Source organism: Phocoena phocoena, chromosome 13 (genome assembly GCF_963924675.1).
Source record: "Phocoena phocoena chromosome 13, mPhoPho1.1, whole genome shotgun sequence".
NCBI classification, from domain to species: Eukaryota; Metazoa; Chordata; class Mammalia; order Artiodactyla; family Phocoenidae; genus Phocoena; species Phocoena phocoena.
This window is the reverse complement of record NC_089231.1, coordinates 47526545-47542074: the sequence shown is the minus strand read 5'-3', so window position 1 is coordinate 47542074 and position 15530 is coordinate 47526545. Positions and strand designations below refer to the sequence as shown.

At 42.0% G+C, this 15530-nt stretch overlaps 1 protein-coding gene across 1 annotated transcript in view; it reads right to left on the bottom strand.

The window, feature by feature from the left end:
- The window catches only part of CHST9 (carbohydrate sulfotransferase 9), a 206753-nt gene that overhangs the window by 79948 nt on the left and 111275 nt on the right, over positions 1 to 15530 (bottom strand). The window contains exon 4 of the mRNA XM_065890172.1: positions 8422 to 8424. Within this exon, the coding sequence (XP_065746244.1) occupies positions 8422 to 8424 (3 nt within the window). The remainder of the gene's footprint in view (positions 1 to 8421; positions 8425 to 15530) is intronic.

Genomic DNA, 15530 nt, shown 5'->3' with positions numbered 1-15530 from the left:
CTGCACTGACAAGGAGTGATGTGGAAGATGGGGCTTGGGGGATGAAATTTCAAAGCAGAGGAGGTTATTTCAGAGACTGACCTAACTAGAGAAAGAATTTGGAATGGTCATGCGGTCCTTTTAAGTAGTTGCAACAACAATCAATCAGTCGGAAATTGGAGGATAACAGGGAGAAATTCCAAAAGTATCATTCTCCCCACTTATACCTATCGCTCTTAAACATGCTATATTAAGACCAATCATTAGTTCTTTGCGCGATTTGTGATTCTCCACGACTTAATAAACACTTCGGCTTTGAAAAGGTGTGTTTTGAGCAGAAGTTTCTTTAGACGGAAAACACCGAATTGCAAAAAGTGAAAATTAATTGCAAAAAGAGAAACTGTGAAACAAGCTCCTTGCTTGGCCAGGGGCCACGCCTTCATTCCACTGACCCCCCTTCCCCACCCCGCCAGACCTGTTCTCCTGTATCTATTTCCTTCCCTCCCTTCCTTCCTTCCTCTCTTACTTCTTTAGCACCCAACATGGTGCTGAACTTGCAGGAAGGAATCCATAACATCGGTACTTCTAACCGTATCTCTCGTGCCACCATGAAGAGTCAATCTTCAATGGCTCTTTAATCTTGAGACACAGGGTTATGGCAGGCTCTGGGCTTTTTTGTTTTGTTTTCTTTTTCCCTTTGTCAAAAATACTGAAACTCCAGATTGGAAACCCAGGGACTCACCTGCAAGCATTCTCTCCCTCTCTTCCTGTGCTCCTCTCTCACACGTAGAGAAACATACTCCTACATTTGAGATAGGTTTTTGCTCTAAACACCAGGAGAAGAAAGAACGCTCTGTTGGGTTCTACTTAACATTCTGCTGCAACTTGTGTGGGTGTGTAACTCTGATCCAGTTATGAAATCTTAAGACTTTAATGCTGAAAAGGATCTTAGAGACCATTTTATCTACCCGCTGGCCTGGACTGCACTCCATGTTGTGGATGAGAAACTTACAGTGGTTTAGCTTGTGGCCCCAGGAAGCCATTCCTTGAATTGATGGCCTCAGTCATCTGTGAACAGGGTACAGAACTAACTCCTAGGATGTTAGTTCATTTAAACCCTTCTGAGATGGGTTCATCTTTTTCTTTGCCCACAGACTCTAGCACGGCGCTTCTCATGCGTTATTGCTTAATGAACCCTGGGTAATTTGAATTTGTTGTTCAGGATCCTTGAGTAACAAAAGGAGCACAGGTCTTTGGATTAATGGAGGTTGCCAAGTCATCATCAGACTAAGATCTAGGTTTTAATGTAATTTCCCTTCCTTCAGTTTAGCATGAAAGTATTACAGAAAAATGGGTGAAATAACGCCACCGAGCATGGTAATAAATTTCTGACATGTGGCATGCAATCTGTGAGAGCATTCCTTCACTTGGTCCCATACTTTGGGGAGTAATGAAGTAGAAAATTAAATTAAATAAGCTTTTATTATTCTGTGGCTCCTTTGCAAAGGGTACCATCAAATACTTTTAGAAACATATTTTCCGAAAGCAACTTCTGAAGTTCTTTCACATTATTGAATTGTGAAAAAGTATTTTCTCATCTCTCTTATGTTTTCCTTTCCCTTTCTTTTTGCCTTTGGCAGAATCAAATCCATGGTAACTTACTTTGGGTTGCCTCAGAAATATACACTTAGCACCAGAAGGCTTCAAGGTGAAACCTGAAAGCTTAGGCTCTAAATTAAACCAGAAAAAGTAACAAGGTAATACTTTTATTGTTTTCATTTATATCACCCTTTAACCTTAGGTTTCTGTGCAGGCTTATATGTCTTAGATGTTGCAGATATTTCTATGGCCGCTAGGTTCTTTACTTACACGTAATTATATCATACTCGGTAATTAATTTCATCTATAACATGTCTGAACATACATTACTTACTTTCTTTTCATATGAAGTAAATTTATCTATGATCACAAAATGATACTTGACAGCTGAAAGCAGGACCTTGTATCCTTGCCTTCTAGCCCAGGGATTTCAGTGATGTCACCTCTCATGGTCTATAATGTTTTTTCTCATTTCATCTGTCCTCTTTCAGACTACTGTTGTTTTAGCGGCATATGGAGAAAGAAGTCCCTCTCTCCTTGTGTAGCTGACTAATGTCAGTTATTGAACATGTATGAATGGGACACGACTTGCAGTAATTGTAAGTGTCATTCAAGACAGACATTCTCTTATGTTCCGCAGGCACAGAGACAGGGCACGTGGAATGGGAGAAATGTGGGGTTTGGGATCCCACAGCCTCAGGTGTGTACCCCAAACCCACACCACCTATTACCTGAAGACAGGAAATGTAATTCCTCATCTAGAGCACATCATTCACTGAAATAGCACTGTTCTCAACACTCTTAGAAACATGTTTTACGTATATATCTTTAAACACTTCCCTACAAGAATTTAGAATGGTCAAAACATCCATGAAACAAAACAAAACATTTCCCCCGCTCCAAAATAAACCGCCTATAACTCTTAATACATCATTATTTTATAGAGAAACTGAGGCTTGGAGAGGTGAAACAACCTGCCCAAGGTCCTACAACGGGCTGGGGCTTGAGCCCCATTCTATCAGATTCCAGAGTCCAAAGGCTTGTAACACCTGAGGGAGGGAACAGGAACCAGAATCAGTCTCAGAGCCAAAGGAGGAAGGTTGATGGTGGGAAAAATGAAATAGACCTAAACATTGCCCGTCTTTCACCTACATGTATCCATCCATGGTCACTGATTAATCCAGAAACAGGTGGTTTTCAGGCCTCTGATGTGGGAGGGGCAGGGAATGACACAACAGAAGTTCATGGTACATTCTTTTGACTCATCCAGGAAGACAGGAAGCTGAGCAATTGTCGGGCAATTAAATTCCAAACCGTACATCATTTGATAACTAATGTGGCATGAGCATGGTTAATGAGAGGCCAGTGTATACTGCAATCATCAGGAAAGCTGCATGGAAACCCACCACCGAAGTGGTAGGACTTGTGTCTTATCTCAGAGAACACACAGGGCAGAGAATGCTTTACTGGTGTAGCACAGACATGCTTAAAAGGTTCAGAGGATCGAGAATGCGGGGTCATCAGAAGCCTGGTATGAGCACAAGGGAGAGGATGGAACCCAGGTAGAATTGGAAAGCCAGCGCCGACTGCAAAAACTCTCAGAGCCATTCTCAGGCATAGAACTAATACGGCAAGGTAGTTCTGTGTGACACTCCAACTAAGAGGGAAGAGCCAGGGGTTAGCGGACTGGAGGCGGCCAGAATTAGGAAATTCAACCAGAAGATGAGAACAGGCATCCAGGGGAGAAGAGGAGAGACAGCACAGCGGAGGGTGCAAACCAACAAGGGAGATCCTTTAAGCGGAAAGACAAAGAAGAAAGCTTGGGGTGCATTTGCACTTGAGTGACTGAAATCACTGTCTATTGATTCTGTTTCTCTTATTTAAATGCTTCCAAACTTTCAGTCTTAGGGAGACAAACAGACTTGTCCAGTAAGGATCCAGAAGGTCTCTCTGTGTTGCCAGGTGACCAGCCAGACTCAAGATTTCTGCTCCCAACCTCCGCCTCATCAGGAGAGGTAGCTCATGTATCCAAATTCCCACAGGGCTGGCAGGTGTTAGCAGCTGGCATTTCCTGACAATTTACTGCACGCTGACTTTTACGTTTAGATTGCTTGCATTCTACTGGCAAGGCCACTCTTGCCTTTGCCCTTTAGAAGAACAAAATTGTAAAAAGGAGAGGTGTTCCTCTCTCCTGGTGCACAGACCCACGTGTTTCCGGCTGTGCCTTGGTTCACGCCTTTCTACAGGTTTCTGGTGGAAGCAGGCACACCGGCCCAGACTCTGATGCCTCTAGTAGGCACCCAAGCCCTCAAACCAACAAATATATTTATAAATTCATATTTGTAACTTACATAGTTTTTTACCCTTTGCAGAGCTCTTTGGCATGGAAATGGAAACAACAAGCAAACAAACAAAAAACAAAAGCTGGAAACTCAGAAAGGTAAAGCAAGGTTCCCCAGATCACACAGACAGGCTGTAATAACAGACGTAGAACCCTAGTCCAGGGCATATATTTTCCAAGTTGAGAACCCAAAATAAAACAAAAAGGTGCAATGATATAGGTACATTTTACCCTCAATAGTTTTGGATATGGGGCTGAAAACTGTGGCTCGTGACTATCTGTCAAAGAACTGCAAATTATGAACTGGATGTTAAACTAGATCATGTGCCCGTGGGAACTGCAGCGTGCAAGACGTAGGCCACCCTTGTAGTATGTTAGATGTTACCCCTGTAATACACCTCCATCAAGCTAGGACAGGGGTGTCCTGGCTTCTAGAGGGAATTCTTTCATTTAGTGTACCAGCTTGGGCACGGCCGTTGAATCGCTGCTGTTTGTGAAATACAGCACTGTATGATCCAACTAGTAAGGACTTGTATGACACATGTGAAGTACCTAATAACAACAAGTAAAATGGTGTTCACAATTTCTCATTTCATGAATCCGTGCAGCAGATAATACTTGCCAAGTCTGTGTAGTAGCTAATTTTCAGAGCATGTTACACATGCTGAATCCACTGTTCATCTCAAAGCATTTTCACACACAGCGTTAGTACATTCATGAATTATTAAGGTGTTTACCCTTCTAATATTGAATGAACAGTTGTTGATTTAAATATATTTTTATAATTGGATTTCTTGTTTGGCATGAATAAATTAGCAAAGTATTCAAACAAGAAAACCATAGCTTGAGCTTGAAGCCCTGGATATATGACATGAAATTTAAGTGCACTTATAAGTATCTGAGCATATTTTACTCTTCTAACTGCCACTAAAGATTTAACTCAAGGAAGGATTCCTTGGTTTAAAAAAAATTAGCAAAGACCCTTATTCAAGGAACTATGCAATTAACTTCATTATTCAGAATTTCCCTAGTTGTTCCTCTCTTTTGCATATATTAGCAGCAAGTGTTGTCTGATATTTAACTTATTATGTACATTTTGTTATGATCACCGAAGACTAAAAATTTCATTTTTTAATTTATTTTATTTTATTTTTATTTATTTTTTTTGCAGTATGCGGGCCTCTCCCTGCCGTGGCCTCTCTCGTTGCGGAGCACAGGCTCTGGACGCGCAGGCTCAGCGGCCATGGCTCATGGGCCTAGCCCCTCCGCGGCATGTGGGATCTTCCCAGAACGGGGCAGAACCCGTGTCCCCTGCATCAGCAGGCGGACTGTCAACCACTGCGCCACCAGGGAAGCCCAATTTATTTTATTTTTAATTTATTTTATTAATTTATTTTTTTGGCCACGAGGCATGCAGGATCTTAGTTCCCAACAAGGGATCGAACCCATGCCCCCTGCAGTAGAAGCGCAGAGTCCTAACCACTGGACCAACGGGGAAGTCCCTCATTTTAAAGTTTCAATTATTTAGGTGACTTGTTTATTCCTTGAAAATTAATCTCTTGGTACAGGGCCTTCAATAATCATGTAGTAAATGTTAGCTAATTTAAATTTAATAAGTTGGTTGTCAATTATTAGCACACCCTTGGTAATTTAAAAAAAAAAGGACGCCCTTGGTAATATGAATCCCTTGGAAAAGCTGATGAAACAAAAATTTTAAGTTCAATTGCGTTCATGAAAGTAAAAGGCTGTGATTGTGGTAAGTAGTATCACAAATAAAATATGTAAGTGCAGCAAATATTAAACACTAGGATTCGAGAACTGTGCTACCATGCCATCATTCACAAGTCTGCAAGAACATGTATACTTCATTAAAGTCAATGGAGTGTACCCATTCATCTTAGCATTATTCATAATCGAAACATTTCAATTTTAGTTAACACACACACAAAACTAATTTAAAAGTCAAATGAGGAGATTAGTTCTACGCTCCCATGTTCCAATTCCATAGTGATATCAACCAGCCAAATTTAGCCTTAGGAGGTATGAAAAAATATCTAATACAATGAATGGAAAACCTTTTAAAGAATCACAGATCTGTTGAAACTAATGTTTTTGCAACCAACTCAACAAAAATATATTTAGTGTTGTAAAAGAGCCCTCAGACAATTCTATTACAAAATGACTGAGCTTATCTATAGATTTACTTCAAGATTTCAAAAGCAGTGAAACAAGAACTAGAGGATTTATGTAAGAAATACAGTTCATTTCCTAAAAAAAAACCCAAAACTAAATTGAACAGTGAATGACTGAAAACTATTTTCTGCATACACATTACAAAGACCAGAGGGGATCTTCTCCTGTTTTAAATCTTTATTTCTGCCATACTCTTCTTATTTGCTTTTCCAGTTATTTTTAATAGTTTAAAAAATTTTATTTATTTAATTTATTCATTTTTGGCTGCATTGGCTCTTTGTTGCTGCGCACGGGCTTTTTCTAGCTGCGGCAAGCAGGGCTACTCTCCACTGTGGCACATGGGCTTCTCATTGCGGTGGCTTCTCTTGTTGCGGAGCACAGGCTCTAGGCGCGTGGGCTCAGTAGTTGTGGCACATGGGCTCAGTAGTTGTGGCTCGCAGGCTCACTAGTTGTGGCTCATGGGCTTAGTTGCTCCGTGGCATGTGGGATCATTCCCGGACCAGGGCTCGAACCCGTGTACCTCTGCATTGGCAGGCAGATTCCCAACCAATGCGCCACCAGGGAAGCCCTGCTTTTCCAGTTGTCATCATTCTTTTGGTGTCTCTCTCTTTTCCATTTTTTGGTTTATTTCTTTATCAACCCCCACTGTGTCACCAAGGACTGTTTCCTTCATCCCTTACTTATCTCTACATCAAGTCTTTACATCAAGTCTTTTGTCTCCAATCTATGAAGCTAATTGTTCCTGAATATCTATTTCCATCTGAGCTTCTCCCCCAAACCTAGGTTTTATTTATTGTTATTTTCAGATATCCAACTTGACCCTCAAGCTCAATAACAACAAAAGAGGTATTAAAATTCCTTACTTTCCTGCTGAAACACTTTTGTAACTGTTACATTATGGCTCTTTGGCAAGCTCACCATCCTGGTACGGTCATCCCTCGGTACCCGAGGGGGGATTGGTTCCAGGGCCCCCAGGGATACCAAAATCCGAGGATACTCAAGTCTGTTATATAAAAAGACATAGTACAGTCGACCTTCCACATCTGTTCCAAGTTTGGTCAGTCTGACACCTTTCTTTCTAAGGGTTCCAGTCTCCTCAGCATGAGGGAACATTACCTTTTATTTTTCCAAGTTTCAACAATCACCAGAGAAGGAGTTGTGTGTTTGCCTGTGCAGGCGCTGTGCACCCTTGGGAGAGGTTGAGGGGAATGCTTATTTGAGAAGAGGAGAGGGTAACGCTGCCCCACTGGTGTTGGGGCACAGAGGCAGGGAGAGGATGCTGGGCTTGACCCTACACCCAGCTCATTCATCTGCCTGCCCTGAGCCGTGCTGGTAGCTTCCAGCCACAGCCCTGCCTCTCTAGAAGACTCTGTGGGGAAGGATACATGTTGGCATATTTTGTCTATACTTCCTAGAGGCTGGAAATAACTTCAAATCACAGAGAGAGTCCCATAGGGGCTCCGATACCCCATAGCAAACCTGACAATTGATAGAGGTTTCTGCACAAGAATTCTTGGTTTCATCTTCCTTCCCTTTACCACTCTGCGCATTTTACATGAATTCTTTGAAACTCTTTTTAGTGGAATTTCCTGCTTCCATTTTCTCTCTGTTCAGTCCACATTTCCTGCTCGAGAATGATCTATAACTGGTCGGTGCATGTGAGATGTGCTGTCCCTCATGTGGTCTCATCCTAACTTCTGGACATTATTTCAAGACTTTGCCTCAACCTAGTACTGGGACTGCTGGCCTTCTCCCTACTTGTTCACTGTGTCTGTGCACAGCACCTCGTGGCCCTGACGTGGGTTCTAAATCCAAATCCCCTGGGTCAGCATCCCCCTCTCTGCTCCACGTGTCCATGGATCTCTTGTCTTGAGAATTCTGTTCAATGAACACCAGCGAGTGTTCATCCCAGGCCACATGTCATCAGTCACTGCTTATATATATAAGCTACTCTTCAGGGACTCTAAACAAAGGTAGCATTAATTAATATCCCTTATTCCATCTATGAACACCCCGTGCTCATTTTGTGATGAATGTGGGCTCTGCATATAAGATAGCATAGTCCTCATCAACTTAACTCCTAATGACGGTCAGTGAGGCCCTTCGATGACCTTGCTGCCACCTTACCCTGTCTCTCTCCTCTGCTCACTGCCCCCCACCCTCACGTGGATCACACGGCTCTTACCTGCCTAAGGCTGTCACCTGTGCTGCTTCTCTCGCAAGACTGCTGTTCCCCCACTTGGCTGGGTCCCTGTCAACCCAAGTCTCTGGTTATTTGTTACCTGCTCAGGCAGGCCTTCCTACATGACGTCCTCCCTGTTACTGTCGTTCTTGATGCCCTGTAATATCCTGCAGAGCATCTAACAAAAACTAAAGAGCACCTTTGTTTACTTGGCTAACTCTCCTCATTTAGATGGGAAGCCCCTAGAGGTGGGAACCTGGTCTGTTTCTTCACCATAGCACATAGTATGGGTCCATATCTATTAATCAAAGGGATAAATATTATCAGAGCTTTCCTTAGCTCTAGATAATGTTAGAGCCTCACCTTAGTAAAGGTGATGAGAATAAAATATTGCACATATATTTAAGCTGTTACAAATTTGGTATATTTTAATCAATGTATGCAACAAATGATATTTTTAGGAAAGTCTGATAATTTGCAATCATACTCTTACTGCAGAGATGAGGATAAAGAAGAGAAATAGCCTGGTTGGGCTCCCTAGAGCTGAAGGCATTGCTCAAGGACAGTGAATAATGCTATAAAATCGCTTGTACTATAAAGATCATTATCTAAAGTCATTATCACACACAGGACATTCAAACCTCACACTGAGCTTTCTTTCCTCATACTTCAATCCTGACAATTCTCAAAACACCCATACTTACTTTCTATTTCTCCGAGAAAAGGAGGATAAATCAAGGAGACACTTGAAAATTAACAAATAATCACAAATTTATAAAAGTGCAGAGAGAGCCCTGTGTTTCAGTCATTAGAAACACGCCTCCTTATCTGCCTGCAAACTGTCCTTATTATTATTCTCAATTTTAAAGGTTGCTATCACTACTTTTTGGAGTAATAGCAGAATATTTTCACAACCTCAGGGTAAGCAAAGATTTCTTAGGACACTAAAAAGAATTAACCATGAAGGAGAAAAGTAATTTATTGTTCTTTATAAAATTAAAAAATTTCAACTCATCAAAAGGCACTTTAAATAAAGTGAACGGACAAATCACAAACTGGGAAAATATTTACCATACGTGTATCTGACAAAGGACTTCCCAGAATATAGGAAGAACTCCTACCATCAGCAGTAGACAAGTGATCTGGTCAAACTGAGAAAAAACTTGAATAGACATCTCGCCAAGGAAGATATACAAATGGGCAACAGTGCATAAAAAGATGGTGCAGGGGCTTCCCTGGTGGCGCAGTGGTTGAGGGTCCGCCTGCCGATGCAGGAGACGCGGGTTCGTGCCCCGGTCCTGGAGGATCCCACATGCCGCGGAGCGGCTGGGCTCGTGAGCCATGGCCACTGAGCCTGCGCGTCCGGAGCCTGTGCTCCGCAACGGGAGAGGCCACAACAGTGAAAGGCCCGCGTACCGCAAAAAAAAAAGAAAAAAAAGATGGTGCAGATTAATAGCCATCAGAGATCTGCAAATGCAAGCCACGAGAGATACCATTTCCTACCCACTGTTGGTGAGGGTAAGGAGCAGCTGGAACTTTGAACATTGCTGGTGAAGCGTGGGGCAGTTTCTTACAAAGCTAAACATTTACCTTACGATCTAGCAATCCGATTTCTTGGTCTGTATCCAATGGGAATGAAACAAGTTATTCACAGACTTGTACAGGAATTTTCAGAGCAGTCTTTTTCACAAGAGTCCCAAACTAGAAACAACTCAAATGTCAAAAATAGGATAAATAACTTGTAGTTTAGTCATACAATAGAATATTACTCAACAATAAAATAGGAATGAACTACGGATACATGCAGCAATCTCAAAAATACGATGGTAAGTGAATGGAGCATTTACAATGTTTATGCTGTGTAATTCCATTCATTTGAAGACCAAGAATAGACTGAACTAACCTATGGTGATAGAAATAAGAAAGTTGTTGCTTGGGCAGTAGAGAGGAGATGAGGGGGTGGGAGGGAGATGGAATTGACTGGAAAGGGCCATGAGGGAAATATTTAGGGTATGAGATTCAGTGTCGTATTTTGTGTGGCCATTATACAGGGCATATACAATTGTCAAAACCCATTGGATCAAACAATGTTTGGATTGAGTCAAAACTCATTGGATCAAACAAATTATCTGTGCATTTTACTGCATATAAATTACACATTAATTTTAAAAATTAAAATATTCTATTATTTAAAAAAACTTTAACACTAAACATCATTCGGAATATTTCTCTACTTTCTAAGGAAGCATTTAAAAAAAATTCTTGTTCTACTGAATTCTACATGCCTGGTTTACAATATACGATGAGGACAGTAATTTATCCAGTTTCACTAGATTAAGCTTCAATTTACTGTGAAGTTCAACACCATAAAGATAAAGAAGTACCAAAAAAAAAAAAAACCCTCACCCCCCCCCCCCCCCCCCCCGAAACAAACAAAAAACCCCTGCTCTGAATCGGGATTAAGTTTTCAAAGATGAATGTCATTGCTGCAGTATACCAGCAAGGGGAGCACTTACACTTTGAGAAGAATTTCATCCTCATCATGACTGAATTATTCTATAGGCACTTTAACGAGACCAAAAATTGACTTTTGGGTGTAGCCACAATGGAAATGACAGATCATTTTAATGCACGAGAAAAAGATCGGAAACCTTGACCCTCTAGATTACTTTGCACCTCAGTGAGAAGGGAAAAAACAGATCAGCTTATTAAAAGAATATGTTCACGTAATTCAGATACCTGGAAAACAAAAGAACAGCTAAATTAACTGTGGGATGCCACTTTTGCTTGGTTAATTATTCCCATACGAGAATAATAATGTACATACATCCCGTTCTCCCACAAAAAGAAGACCTCAACAACTCCACTATTTTGATGGATGCGGGAATAACAGCATCTGTTTGTACAGAATTTGCAAGCTGTTTGAATACTGGAGTCTGAGTGCAGGTAAGACCGGCAAACGGTAATTTTTTAAAATCTTGAAGCATAAGGGCTTTTCAGTGGAGATGGTTAGGCTGAGATTCTGAAGGTTTGTTGCATTTTTTATATATATCATGATGTTCATCAATTCTTGTAAGATTTGTAAGGCTTAATTCTCACATAAGCTCAGGAAGGCTGTAGAAAAAATCTCTAACTATCCCTTCCTGCCAGGTTCGGTAATCCCGGATTTACAGAAAAGAATGTTCTGGCTGACAATGGCAAGCATGTCCCCAGGCACATGCAAATGCAGAGCTCCCAGCAGGGACACTTAGAGTATGGGTAACTGCCCCCTTTACACGCCAACCTCGTAATAACCCTGACCTTAATTCTAACACCATAGCAGCTTCTCAATTCTCCTCATTCCCCAGAGAAGCTAAGCACAGAGGAACCAGCATTGTGTGCCCTGGAAAATGCCCTGAGCCATGCCCAGCGGCGGGGCTGGAATCCCCACTTGTAGGGAAGCCACATCTGTACATTCTGTAGTGCTCATGAATCTGAGATGTACTTTCCTCCCTTGGAGCGCTGAGCCCGAGGACACTTGGTACGCAGAAGCAAGAGTCCCTTCTGGAACCGTGTAGAACAGAATGCAAAAGCTTTAGATCGTGAGCAAGTGTGTAGGCTAACTCTGAGTTGCAGCCAGGAGCAACTCTTCCTTTAAAATCACACACCACTACAGCCCTTCCACAAAGGCATCCGTCTGCTCCGGGAGAGCGGATGCTAGTAACATGCAAAGAGGCATCACCCATGAATGTGGGTACCTTTGGCTGGGACATAAACCCTGCCAGAAGATTCTCCTCATGGAAATCCACGGAACACTTCTCAGCTCAACATCCCTAAGAAACGATTTGGAATTACTTCCACTCATGAAATAAAAGGAAATCAGTTATTTTTTTCAGTTTCTATACATGGATGTCCAAGGAAATATAGGATCCGGAGTAAGAAGATTCAAGTTTAGACTCTGCCTTGAACATTTCCTCCAGACCCCCAAGTCTGTGCTGTTACAATCTGGACCGCACTGGACTGGCAAGGATTCACTGGGTTGTCCCGCACTGAACATCGTTTCACTACGCGCAAAGGATTTTTAAAGAATGAGAAAAATATAGAAACGAAGTGCTGCGGCACACGTGGTCCTAATTTTGAGTTTGCCACCTAATGGACATGAGTCTTGCGTTCTTCCAACTAAGCAGAAAATAAACCAAAAGTAACTCCCAAGAGTTAACTAAAACCTGTGAGAGGTACAAAGGGTAGAGATGAAGTATAAAGGGGAGAATATACATGGAACCGAGAAATGGGAAAAATACTGATTAGAGGAGGAAATAGAAGGAAGGTGTAGTTAGAGCTAAAGAAAGGAAAAAGAGATGTGTGTTTTTAAAATTTTAATTTTTAATGGATGTAGAGCTGACTTAATATTAGTTTCAGGTGCACAACAGGGTGATCCAATACTTTTATAGATTGTACACCATATATAGTTATTATAATATTATTGACTGTATTCCCTATGACTTCTTTATCTTATAATTGGTAGCTTGTTGTGGGTTTTTTTTTGATTGAGAAACATTTCTCCCTTTGAGGAGATCTGTTTAATGTGTAAGGCAGATGTACATTGCACATTAGGGAGGGAAAGAGGAAGCCCAGACAGACAGAGAGAAGAATCTTATGTTTAAATGTTCTTGTCCTACCTTAAAATATACATTTTATTTCAATACCAGATATACGATTTGCAACTGTAAAGCGCCTAGAAGGAAACAAAGGCAGTAAGCCATGTGACATTGGTCTTGGTGATAATTTCTTGAAACTGACACCAAAGGCAAAAGTAAAATAAACAAGTGAGATTACATCAAACTAAAAAGGCTCTGAACAACAAAGGAAACCATCAACAAAATGGAAAGGCAACCTACCAACTGGGAAAAAAAATATTTGCAAATCGTTGTGTTTGTTTTTAATGAGGGGTGAGTTGCTCACCATATTGGATCGACCGGCATACAAACCAGGTAGGAATGAATGGCAGTTGTAGAGGGAATGCTCGTCTGGCTGGCATGGCACCAGGTGATTAAAGCACATTCCAGAAAGGGCTGATGTACATTTATGGCATGTGGGAGAATCCCCAGCCTGAGACCCAATCAGGAGACATGGTGTTTCCTACCCTGGGGGAGGCAAAGATGGGCTGCACTTCAGCATGGCTCCTGCCATGTAGGGAAGGACCACACGTGGGGAGTGAAGATGCTGTATGACCTGGAACAATCTATACATCCTCAGGTGACCGCAAATGACTGAATGGAATGTACAGGAAGCAAGGTGCTTAGAGGTGAATTCTGTGTGACCCCCCTGTTGGTGTTCACAGAAGAGTGGGCTTTGGGAGCCAAGTCTGAGGAGAGAGAAGAAAGAGCTCTGGGGGTTCCCAGCCCCTAATGAGTCTCTGCAGTTGTATTTTCACAGAAACCTAGAGTTTTGTCTGAATTTGACGAAGTTTTCCTAAGGTGCTTTTATATTCATTATCTTCAAAGATCTTGGATAGTAGCTAGCACCTTGAGTTAGTATATCCTTCATGAATAATTACTCACTGAATGAATCAACCCAGTTCCCAAAAGAGGAGTGTGTGTCTCCCATTAATTAAAATAGGAGTCAATAATGGGTAAAACTATAGCCTATATTTTCTTTATTACTGCCGTTTGGCTTATGAAGGATGCTCTCCAGCCTTTCAAATCTCCCCCTGAGGGAAGTTAAGTTGACTATCAAGATAGATCTTGGCAGCTCTCTCTTGGGGTCCCCAGTGCTCACTAAGCATTTAAGAGAACACTGGACATCATCCTAGTGGCTGGTGTGGGAGAGGAAGTGTCCAGGTGTGGGAGAGGAAGTGTGGTCCTGCCTGCTGCATGCAGTGAATTCTGTACTGAGGTCCAGAAAGGATGCTGGTGACATGAGGGACCAGCAGCATGCACTTGGGCTCCTTTTTATTTGGTTCATATGCCAATTATTTATCCCAGAGGAGGCATAAACCTCTTTCACTGCCTTGTGTGCTAGGGAAGAACTAAAACTCGAGTGGAGGAAAGGCTGGGGTAGGTGCTGTGAGCCAAGGGTGGTCAGTGAGAGGGGCGGAGGGGGCAGAGGGTCTGGCGGGTCTCTAAGCAGCAGCCTGTGTCTGGAGCTCAGCTGGTAGGAGAGCAGACAACCTTGGGGACTTTGGCAACTCAACTCTCTTACTTGATAATGACAAGAGCCTTAGGATCACAGGCAGCTGACCCTGAAGAGAAAACACTGCCTTCTGCCAACCCAGTGTAGAGGCTGGAGTACAGGTCTTGGAGTACCAGCCACCAAGGTCCTGGGATCTGCACTGATCAACATTCTCAATTGTTCCCTTAATGACACAGTGCCTGCTTTGACCTTCCCCAACCCCAGGCCATCAGATCATCTCTACTGGCTGCTCCGGAGCTCTTAAGTGTGACTGTACATGCAAAGCCATGTTTTCACAAGGATTATTAACGCTGCCTAAAAACAGTTTTCCATGTCCCCTTCCAATTTTCATTCCTCATTCCAATTTTTTTTCTCTCTCCCTGGGGATAAGCTCCTATTCACAGACGATAATCACCTTGCAGCTCTCATCTGTAGAGCACTTTCATGTGAATACATTGTACATAGCTTGTCTTTAATAATATCAACAACCCATATAAGCTATGTACTGTTATCCTCATTTTATAGATGAGAGTTCAGTGAGGTTAAGACAACACTGAAATGTACATGGGTTACATGACCTGCCCATGTTAGATCACTCACAGGCACCTGAGCTGGGATTCAAACTTTGTATCCTCCTAGTCTACATCTTATGCTCATCCAACAGTATAACGGAAAGAAAATTGAAGCTCTTAGATATAAACTCCCTCAAGTTTCTTTATATGCACCTACAAATTTTAATCAATCAATTAATTAATTAATTTCCCCTTCTCTCCTCCAGCAGGGAGAAGCTGATTCTGTCCTGTGTTCCTAAAAGTCCTCTCAATTATTCACAAATAGTCTTATCTATTCCCATTTCTTCACATTTCAGGTCTCTGCACATGACTCTCAAATCCTTCTGTGAGCTCCAACTGTTGTTTCCAATCACTAAGGAAGGGCATATTTTTTAGTAATATACCTTTTTATAGACCATATACTGTCCCCCCCCACCTCCTCAGCTCTCCACATCTAACACGTCTGCTCTGTGTTTCTTAAGCAATCCATGTATTCCCTGTCTCCATACGTTTGCTCATACCGATTTGAAACGTT